Source organism: Rhincodon typus, chromosome 17, assembly GCF_021869965.1.
Source record: "Rhincodon typus isolate 14 chromosome 17, sRhiTyp1.1, whole genome shotgun sequence".
NCBI classification, from domain to species: Eukaryota; Metazoa; Chordata; class Chondrichthyes; order Orectolobiformes; family Rhincodontidae; genus Rhincodon; species Rhincodon typus.
Window position 1 is genome coordinate 36,773,090 of NC_063348.1, and position 11,210 is coordinate 36,784,299.

The 11,210-nt window shown below is 39.5% G+C and overlaps 1 protein-coding gene across 2 annotated transcripts in view; it reads right to left on the reverse strand.

Annotated features, from left to right (window-relative positions):
• rep15 (RAB15 effector protein) overlaps window positions 1-8,842 on the reverse strand; it is a 15,509-nt gene extending 6,667 nt beyond the window's left edge. The window contains exons 1-2 of one of the 2 annotated variants that reach the window (XM_048606797.1): window positions 8,783-8,823; window positions 5,929-5,966 (exon numbers count right to left, since the gene is read on the reverse strand). In XM_048606797.1, the coding sequence (XP_048462754.1) occupies window positions 5,929-5,954 (26 nt within the window). In that variant the 5' untranslated portion in view covers window positions 5,955-5,966; window positions 8,783-8,823. Of the gene's footprint in view, window positions 1-5,928; window positions 5,967-8,782 lie in introns of both variants that reach the window. The other variant, XM_048606798.1, reaches the window with a different exon arrangement.
• Between the last annotated feature and the right edge of the window lie 2,368 nt (window positions 8,843-11,210).

The window sequence follows — 11,210 nt, forward strand, 5'->3', positions numbered from 1 at the left end:
CTTTACTGGCCCCATCCCCGCCTCTTCGACCTGTTTGTTTCCTCTCCACCTATCCTCTCCTCTATCCATCTTCTATCCGCCTCCTACTCTCTCCCTATTTACTTCAGAACCCCCTTCCCCTCCCCCTTTTCTGATGAAGGGTCTAGGCCCGAAACGTCAGCCTTTCTGCTCCTATGATGCTGCTTGGCCTGCTGTGTTCATCCAGCCCTGCACTTTGTTGTCTCGGATTCTCCAGCATCTGCAGTTCCTACTATCCTGGACCATGGTATTGGTCTTCCTCAAGCTAATGGTCAAACTCGACTGTTCACCAATATGAGAGAGTCTGTCCACTTGTTCCTGAAGGTGCTCCTCATTTTGGAATGTTATTGTGGTAATATCAGATTAGAACAACTCTCCGTTGAGGACTTAGCACAACTTTGTATTGGTTCTCAGGTAAACAAGACTGAACAGCTTTCCATCCATTCTGGTACATAAATGGACATGGTTATGACTTACTGGGGCAGTGTGTTGAAAATCAAGCCCCATTATTTCAGGAGTCATCACAAAAGTAAAGATTTTAAAAAGTATATAGATTTCCCTGATTTACCTATCTTTATGAATAAGGTTGACAGAAAGCATGGGACAGGTTTCTGCACTTTACAAAAGTTACTAATTATTACAAATAAATAGATTCTAGTAACAGATAAACAATAATGAACCATTGGTATTAACTCAACTAGTTAAATCTCTAACTCGTTTATACACTCTCTCTTACACATATACGTGTAGATGAGAATAAAAAAAGGGTGTGAGGGATGGAGGGAAACTGGGAAACAAGTTCAGTGATCTCTGTTCATAGAATCTGATGAGATGAATCTACTGCTGATTTGTATGTTGCTTCTCAGTCTGCCTTCCCTGGATGCTTTCACCAGTTTGCAGGCCACACTGGTTCACACTTATAAAAGATCTCTGATTTTTTAATTAAAAACCACAGCTTAAAGCAACTGCTGAAGGAAAAATAAACTGGTGTCCTTCATTAACATGGTTCTTACCATAGAGAACAGAGAAATTTTCTAAGCTGGTGTAGATCTGATCATTTTTCATGATCTTGTTTATAGCCACAGGCTGTTTAAATACCTGAGAACCACTTAAGTGTTATCAGGCAGAGGGAGTTTGTTATTAATAACAGGTCACTAGTCCGTGGAGCAATAAGTTACACATTGCAAGGCGCATCTCCATTTGTACACAACCTTGGTTCCAGCTCATCTGTAAACTACACTTCAACTACAGGTTGAACAAACAGCTGTGCATACAGTGCTTACAATGAGAGTCACATGACTTACTTTTAAAAAGTGCAAAGATTCCTAATCATTGATTTTTAAAAGTTCTGTTCCCATTTCAGGTCATAATCAAACATAAGAAAAATAAGGGGAGAAAAAACCCTTACAACATCCTCTGTAGATGGCTGGCGGCATATTACAGCATCAAAGAGAAGAATATGCTGCTTAACAAGACCCAATTCGATTTGACACTGCTGCGGATCTCAAAGGGTTTTGTTGATGCCCTATTAGGATCACCTACTCATCAAGTTGTCATGGAAACAGATCAGGTTGAACAGTGATGGGCAGCAATTTTCTCCAGCAGGGTAAATAAATTTCCCTAGCTCACATGGTTAAGTTTCTTGTTGGAATTAATGGAGATAAAATATAATGGATTCCTTTATTAACAACATTTCTCTTGCAATTTCTAGAGTTGGAAGATCATGTGGATTATAGATCTTCTAATTCTGAAGCATTACTGACAAAGATATCACAGCCAAGCACTTTGTCCCACAATGCTCAGCGGGGAGATGCTTTGATATATGCTGTAGTTGCTCCTGTTCTTGGGGAGAGTAACAATCTTTGCATCAGACATATCCCGGGACATTGCTCCCCTTCCTTCAGCAGAGATTAAAAAATTTGTGCAAATGCTGCAGGAGTCTTGGATTCCCATGATCAGTTCAGGAGGTTACAGCATCAGAACTTGCCCATGGCAAGTGAGCCAGTAGCTCTGCTAAGTTCCTTTGCTGTGGGGTTGATATCCAGTGCTGCTTTCTATGGTAGCCAGAGCTTCTTAGTGATTGTACTCTCCCTGGAGTACTACCCAAGGTAGTTTTCCACCCATCTCTCCAACTGTTTATTGCAGAAGTGAATACCTCTCCCTTTTTTGCTTTTACTGGAGTTTTTTGTCTTACTGCTTTTATGATCTTTAATACATGTCTCTTGCATTCTGTGTGGTGAAGGACATCAGAATTTTCTGGAAAGTAGTGAATAATAGTCATCAGTGCAGTGCCTACTAATCTGTTGGATTTTACTTTGAGTGGATATTAATGTATTCAGAATCTTCTCGCTCAACCCTCTTTTGTAATTGAGAGTGGACTCATTGATAGAACCTGTCCCAAAGCCAAAGTTCAGGGGAATTGTTTGAAAAAGGTTTCACTGTAAAGAATGGACAGGAAAGATTCTGTTATGCTTCAACCATTGGCTTTGAGTAACTAACACAGTAATGTTAGCATAAGAGCAAATTACTGCAGATGCTGGAATCTGTACTAAAGGTAAAAAATGTTGGAAGTCATAGTGAGTCAGGCAGCATCCATGATATTAGCCTCAAGCCAGTGGAACTTTTCTACATACTTCCTGTATGTTGAGAGTCTGGTTATAATAGATGCTGCCTCAAAATATGTTCCATCTTGCTTCTGAACTTGCGTGGAAATATTGGAGGGTGCTTTCTGAATTGAGTCAAGGAAATATTATTTTTATCAGAGTAGGTAGCACGACTTATGTTGATATCAATATTGTATCTCTGCTTTGAATGGAAATTCTCAAGGATAGCATTCATACCCAGTGCACACAAGGGAATGAACAGTATCACCATCAGTGCTGTGGCAGCTACATGTATGTTGAGAATACTGTTTAGAGAGTCATGTTTGATGATCAGATCGAGCTCATACCTATGCCCTGATCTTGGGTGTGTTGTAAAGAAGATATTAGTTACACAAAGCTCATGGTAACAGCAAAGCCCCATGGCCTCTGTCTATTGTCATTTATACCTCCCAAGTCAGGGTGTCTGGGACAGAAGGGCTATGGCTTGTGGCGCTGCCCACAGTTGCAGTGCAATCCTTTGGTGGTTAAAGATATTCTGACTAGGGATTCAGTTGGCAGCCACGTTAAGCTCCTCATAGACCTAGTCTTTTGCCTCTGTAGTGGAGCAGAGATTAAGTGGCCTTGTTGGAGAGACTTACGGAGAGAACATCTTCAGAACCATTTGTAGACCACTTTATCATTGAGCAAAATGAGTTTCTTAATAATGATGCGTACACTGTTCCTACTTAAATCCGTTTAACCCTTCTGTTGCTTGATGAACATGCAATGTTTTTCATTCAGTGACCCAAAGTGAGCCTCATCTATTGTAGGGAAGCTATGCTCATGTTCACCTTGTCAAGTTTATAGCTGATCATAGCTGTCTTTCACACATTATCAAACACCACATGGCGTGATGCACCTCATGGGCATTGTCCTAATATTCCAGCTTGATGGTCAAAGAATTAGCACTTTCTTTTCATTTGCTTTATTTTGTTTGTCTGATACGATAATTTCTGCCTACTTGTTGAGCAGTGGTTGTAAGCTGCAAACGCTGTTTGAAGCAGATAGGATGGAACAGGTCAGCTCCTTAAAGAGTCAGAGATAGTGCTGAGTAATAGGACATAATAGTGGTCCCTTCTCCTGTCAGAGATAGCCTTTGGCACCTGTTCGCTATATCAATTAAGTTGGGCATATCACATTGAAATGCTGTTTCCTTGCAGCAAGACTGGAGAGTCCTTTCCAGGGCACAAACCTGGGAGAAATTTATGGAAGCACTGGTTATTCCGACCATCAGGGATCCCCTCGTGACCTCCCTGGTGGGGTCTGAAGGAACACAAAGCAATGCATTGTTCATCAATTTGGTTTTAGGAGTTGCTAAGAAGTTGATATATCTATATATCAGTCAGTCATGGGCTCCACTCCTGATTATTTTTTCAATATTTATGCCCTTATCTTTCAGCTATTCGGATATGGTCACAAGAGATGGAGTTATTGACCATTTTGGGAGTTTGGTTCATTAGTATCTGTGTGCGTCCACAAGATGGGGGCCTGCACACCTAGGGACATACTGTTCTCCGACTTCCTCAGAAGCTTTAGGTGGGGCTGCAGGAGACCCAGTCCCTGTGTGTCACCAGGAGGAGGCATAGCAGGGAATTGGTCAATATAGAGGTACTGACAGGGAGGGATATCTGGCTCTGTTTCTTTGCAATTCATTGCAGGCTGAAAATGACAGGCAAAGTAGAACACAAAAGAAGAAAGTATGCTAACTTCTTTCTACCCCAGACTAAACATTCAGGTTGATCTAACAGATACACTTTACCTACTTATAATCAGTGACATACAGCAATTGTATAAGTCAAGATCCATCTTTGCTTACTCAGGGTCCTAGAACTTTATCTATCTTTTGACTACTGTCATTCCATTCATTTACAATTGGGTTCACTGCTTTATGGTGAAAACTCACTTGTCATTATATTCAATAACTTCATTGATTGTCCAGTGATAACCATAAATAAGTGCCATTACTAACTAGAACTTGCAGTTATATGTTCCCTTCAATGTATCAGATTTTAATAGCTGTGAAGAAAAGTTCTAAATAAAATAATTGAGTACACATTTTGAAACATCATTATTTTATATCATGAGTTGAAGGTAGATGAGATAAGATTTTTACATTACAATTGGAAACAGGAATAAGGTGAGGCTGTTCAACAACTTAAGCCTATGCTGCTCCTTTCACTGAAATCATGGTTGCTCTGTATTATAAATCTATTATACCATAGTCTATTAGTGATATCAATTACATGATATTTTACTTTATTATACTAGATATTACACTTCAAAGGTTTTTAATTGTCTGAATTGTATCTTGATATGTTTTGAAGTGATGGATTGTATGACTCTCAAATACAGGACATTACCACAGGAGTTTTTCAGGTTCGTGTCCTAGGCCCAACTATCTTCATCCATTTCATCAAGACCGTCCCTCCATCATAAGGTCAGATTGAGGATGTTTATTAACTGCACAATGCTTAGCACCATTCACAGTTCCTCAGAGAGTGAAGCAGTCCTTGTTCACAGGCAATAAAATTTGGATAATATCCACGCTTGGGTTGATGGCTAGCAAATAAGATTCACGCCATGCAAGTGACAGGCAAAGATCATCTCTAACAAGGGAAAGATTAACAATGGCCACTCAACTATCAATGGCATCACCATTGAGGAATCAAATGAACATATGAATTAGGAGCATAAGTAGACCATTCAGCCCGATCAGCTTGCTCCATGATTCAATAAGAGCATAGCTTGTCAGTTTGCATTTTGAATTCCACATTCTCATCTACTCCCAGTAACCCTTAATTCCCTTGCCTCAGAAGAACCTCTGTCTTAAAAATATTTAATTACTCTGTGTCCATTGGAACTCTTTGCATCAGAAGGCAAAGTTTCACAAACCTCTCGGAGAAAGAAATTTTTCCTCATCACAATCCCAGTTCCCACACTTTCAACATCTTGGGGTTCACCATTGACCAGATACTGAACTAGAGCAGTCACATAAATCCTATGGTTAATAGTGAGTCAGAGGCTAAAAACTCATCTCTTGTGACTCAACTCTACTCTACCATGTACAAGGCACAAGTCAGGAATGTGTTGGAATACTCTCCGTTTGCCTGGATTTAAGCAGCTCCAACGACACTCAAGGAGTTTGACACCATCTAAAACAGACAGCCTACTTGATTGAGAATCCATCCACCATCTCTAACAGTCATTTCCTTCATCACTAAAATGGCAGCAGTAAGTACGGAGTACAAGAAGCACTGCACTAACTTACCAAGGCTCCTTTGACAGCAGCTCCATAGCCTCTACCTCCTAGAAGGACAAGGACAGCAGATGCATGAGAGTATCAACATCTTTAATTTTCCCTCCAAATCACTTGGAATAGTATCTATGCTCCTTCCTAACAGTGGGTGTCTCTATACTTCAACAACAGGAGTGGTTCAATATGAGGGTCACCAACCTGTCTGACACAATTCACAAACAGCAATAAATTCTGGTCTATCTATTGATGACCATGTCCCAACTCTGTTGTAGGGTGCGTGATTTAAATATATTTTAATATTATTTATTTTTAAATTTTGAGTTAGTGACATATGGAACTGTGTCTCTGAAGGGTATAATGATTGAGTTGCAAGTATTTCTGTAACTTTGGTTAATACTCTTAAAACAACCTGATGAAGTAGTCTCTAAGACTAATGGACTTTGTTTATGTTAGGAGTGTTTACAGCCAAGCAAAGTTAACAATTGTGCATCAAAGTTTCCCTCAGAAACTTCTGCACTTGGTTTCATTTTTAAGTTTAGTGGAAACACTCATAGCTTGAAATAAAATGTTTCTTTTTAGCTTCATTTGGGGCAGGTGGATGAAGCTGGATGTGAAAAGCTGTGCTCTGGAGAGAGGGAGAAGACAGTAAAAATAGATTACTAAAGAACAAGAATGATAGCTATAGACTAAGACCAGAAGTATTTGGATAAAACTTTGATGAGGTTATTTGAAGATGATCCAAAAGCTATACAGAATCATGGCTGAGATTTTCTCTTGTGTTAGTACTGTCCAAGGGATTCATTTGGTTACCATAAAAAGGATATTTTTGGGATCTATCAAGGAGTTGTTTGGGATTAATGGGATTATACATTTTACCATGCATTTCAAAATCTTCAAGTTTGTGTTTTCTGTAAATAGATTCACTTATTCTATCTTTTGACTTTTTCAGTAAAACACCAATTGGGATCATAACACATGCATGAATAAAAATAGTATCAATATGTAATGCTGTCATCATGCATAAAAATATCTAAGCAGAGTAAGAAAAAAAAAGTCAGGCATTTTGCGTCTTTTTCTTACTTCAGTCTACAACCATTTGGAAATAGACTTCGTCTACATTAGTAGCATGATAATGCAAGAGCTTCTGCCTGGTTTAACCTATCAGTCATGGTAAACTTACCATTAGTGATGCCGCAAAACATCTACTAAAATGTTTACACTTGCCTGTTGAGAGGTGAATCACCCAACTTCCCTTGGTCCACACCTCTAAGATTAGCTATCCCTTTGATCTAAAACCTTGGCAAACATTGGGAATGGAACATTGCACAGTCTGTGCTAAAATACATTGGCTTCTTGTTTGATTCATAGAATTTTACAGTACAGGAGGCCATTTGACCCATTGTGTCTGAATTGGCTCCCAGACAACTACTTGTATTCTCCAGCCCTATCTCCATAGCCCTTTAAACTTATCACTTTCAAATATATATATCCAGTTCTCTTTTAAAATCTCCTATGGAACTTGGCCTCCACCATTCTCCCAGACAGTGCATTCAAAATCCTAATAACTCGAATAAAGCAGTTTCTTTTCATTCCTGGCTCCTTTGCTGACAATCTCGAAATTGTGATCCCTAATTACTGACATGCCAACAAATGAAAACAGAATATCTTCATTTCACTGTCAGATTGTCCATAATTTTGAACACCTCAATAAGATGTGACCTTAATCTTTTCTACTCCAAGGAGAATAATTTCTCTAATCTTTCTTTGTATCAAAAATCCTTCAATCCTGGTATCATTCAAAGAATTACATTTAAGATCATTCTCCTTTGTCTTATAATTTCTCTATGCCTTATTACTCCAAACTCCTCCAACTTTGTATTGACTCCCATGACTTTTAGTCATTTTTGTGGCACCTCTTTTCACTCTACATTAGATGACACTGGTTTCTCCAAGTCCCTCATTAAACCCCTTTTACTTCATCCCCCATTACAACTTTTAGAAACCCCATCTCCTGATAATTTATCCTCATCCTTGCTCCATGACTTGCTCACCATTTGTCTGAATTGTATTACCCAACCACGATCCTGTATAACTTTTAGGTTATGTCACAATACAGAAATTAACTGTTGAGTTCAAGTGATTTCTTTGGTTACAATTGTAACTTAACCTTCCTGTTGGGAGATTGAGAGGACTTGGGCACAAACATGTTTTTAGTCCCAAACATATTTCACTCCGTATTGAAGTCAGTGCATTTGAAAAATCGATGCGCTTCCCAGCTTGTGATTTAAGTTATAGCATTCACCTTAGTTTCTGAATCTGTATCAATCATTTGTCAAAACTCTCTGTGAGTGCACTCTTGCCTTTATATTGAAAATCTATCAGTTTAATCCCAAGTTCAAAGCCAAAAACACAAAATACTGGCTGTGCAATACAAAGGGAAGTTTTACACCTTTCCTGGTCTCTCAGGTGATTATAAAAAAACGCCATGGTACTATTTGAAGAAAGGTGGAAAAAATTCATCACTATTTATCCCTCAACCAGTGTCACAAATAATGATTATTTGAACTTTATCATATTGCTGTTTTTGGGAGCTTGATGAGTACAGATTGGCTGTTGTGTTACTTCAATAATAACCCCTTATAGAAAAGTATTTGATTGCTATAAACTGTTTTGGCAGGTCATGAAAGATCTTGTTGAATTATATTTTAGAAAACATTAAAGCTACACAAAAACGGTATAGACCGAACTATTCTGTGGATCCTTTTTCTGCAATTATTAACCATTTTAATTTCCAGTAGTTCCTGCAAACTCTCAGTAATAGAAGCATATTTCTCAATTACACAACTTAAAAGCACACTCAACTTACCAAGTTGTCAACTTTGTTTCAAGACAGTCTCTGAACGAATATAGTCTGCAGTCAAGTGGGTGTGTTATCTATTCCCAAGTTTTACATAAGCCCAATTTTTAAACAAATAGCAGCAGCATTTCAGACGGACTGTTGTGTGAACCACCCACAAGTGCAAAGATCACACTTTGTCTTGCAAATACAGGTGTTTTCTGTATTACTTCGCTGGATGTCAGGTGATTATTGCTTTGCAAACTTACTGAAGAATGACTTATCACAAAATGTGATGCAGAGTAATTAAAAAAATAATTTTTTGTGCTGCTTGCAATTAAACTGCCCTAAACCACAAGAATGACAATGGATGTATTGTAAATGTGAATTAGAAACAGAAAATGCAGTAAGATCTCAGCCTTCTCTAAAGTTCACCTTTTGCACATCCCTGATTTCAAACATTCCACCATTGGCAGTCCTGCCTTTAGCTGGCTGGACTTTATGGTCTGCAATTCTCCTCCATTTCACTAAGACTTTCCTTGGAATCTACCTCTTTGGTAGCTTTTTATCATCTGTCTAAACATCTCCTTATGTAATTGTGTCAATTTTTGTTCAAGAATACTCTTCTGAAACCAGTTGGAATGTTCAAACATGTAAAAGCATTACATGAAGACTCTTGTTCAAATCTGCCATATCCTCCAATTAAAAATAGCATTGGTACTCTACCTTTGCAAACTACAGTCCTATTTTCAACTTCCCTTCCCTCTCCAAGTCTGGCAGTATGTTCTGAAGGAGGTTCATTGGGCTCAAAACATTAACTGTTTTGGTTGCTACAATGCTGCCGGGTTTTACCAGCACTTCCGGCTTTTGTTTTGGTTTTCCAGCATCTATAATTCTTTATTTTTATTATTTTGGAATGCATTGTCACCTCCCAAATCTGTGGCTATCTTTCTGGAACTCCATGCTTTAATCCCTCAAATCAGCTTTCTACCCCATGCCATAGTACGAAAACAGCGCTTATCCAAGTTACAAATGATTATTCTATGGCAGAAGTAAACTTTCTCTCATCATCAAATCCTCATCCACAGCCTTGCAGCTATATTTAATGGTTTTTAAAATTCTTCACAGAGCTCCTCCATTTTAAACTACCTATGCTGTCTTCTTCTTACATTGGCTGCATCCATCTCCCCCAATGGGGCTGTTGCCTGTTCACAGCCTTAACCCTCCCACCTGAAAAGCTGTCTGCTATCCTCCATTGGACACCTCTGAGAAGATCACGGAAGCGACCTAGTTTCAGACACGACTGGGGTAAGGACTGCAAGTGAATAGTAAAATAAGCCCTTTGCAAATCACAAGCTTCTATCATAAAATAGATTAAACTGAAATGTTACATGTTAAAGGGCCAAGCCATTTCTTTTACTGCTTCACAGGATGTAGGTGTCACTGGCTAGGCTGACATTTATGTCCTGTTGCTAATTTCCCTTGCACCTTCTTGAACCACTGCACTCCATGTGGAGTGTGGACATCCACAGTTTTGTTAGCAAGGGAATTCCAGAATATTGGCCCAGCAGTAATATCGCTCTCAGTAAGAATACCGAAGATTTGGAGTTGATCCTGCAGCCCTTGTCCTTCTGGGTGGGTCACAGATTTGAAGGGGAGTTGTCGAAGGAGCCTTGCTGAGTTGCTGCAGCGCGTTCTGTAAAAGGTACATGTTGCTGTCACTGTGGTGATTGTGGGACCAATTCAGCAGGCTACTTTGTCCTGGAATGTAAAAAGCAAAAGAACTGTGGATCCTGTAAATCAGGAACAGAAACAAAGTTGCTGGAGAAGCTCAGCAGAACTGAGGAAGGGTCACCGGACCTGAAACGTTAACACTGTTTTTCCCTTCACAGATGTTGCCAGACCTACTGAGCTTCTCAAGCAACTTTGTTTTTGTCCTGGAATGCGTTGTGTCTCAACCTGAAACATCAACTTTCCTGCTCCTCTGATGCTGCCTGGCCTGCTGTGTTCGTCCAGCTCCACACTGTGTTGTCTCTGACGCCAGCATCAACACTTCTTACTATCTGAGTGTTGTGCCGGGAGTATTTTTTGGAGCTGCATCAATCCAGAAAAGAAGAAACTATACCACCAGCACATTCCTGATTTATGCATTATAAATGATCAAGAATACTTTAGTGAATGGGGGCGTGGGAGGGTGGTGTGGTGAGTTCCTTACTGAAGAATTCCCAGTCTCTCACCTGCTCTTGTGGCCATGGCATTTATTCAGCATTCAGTTTGTGAGGTGCGAGAAAGAGCGTGCGAGAAAGAGCGCGGGAGAGACAGAGCGCGGGAGAGAGGAGCTGAAACAGAGTCCGAGAAACAGAGGGGCCGGAACAGATTGCGAGAAACAGTATGGGTGAAACAGATTGCGAGAAACAGTATGGGTGAAACAGTATGGGTGAAACAGTATGGGTGAAAC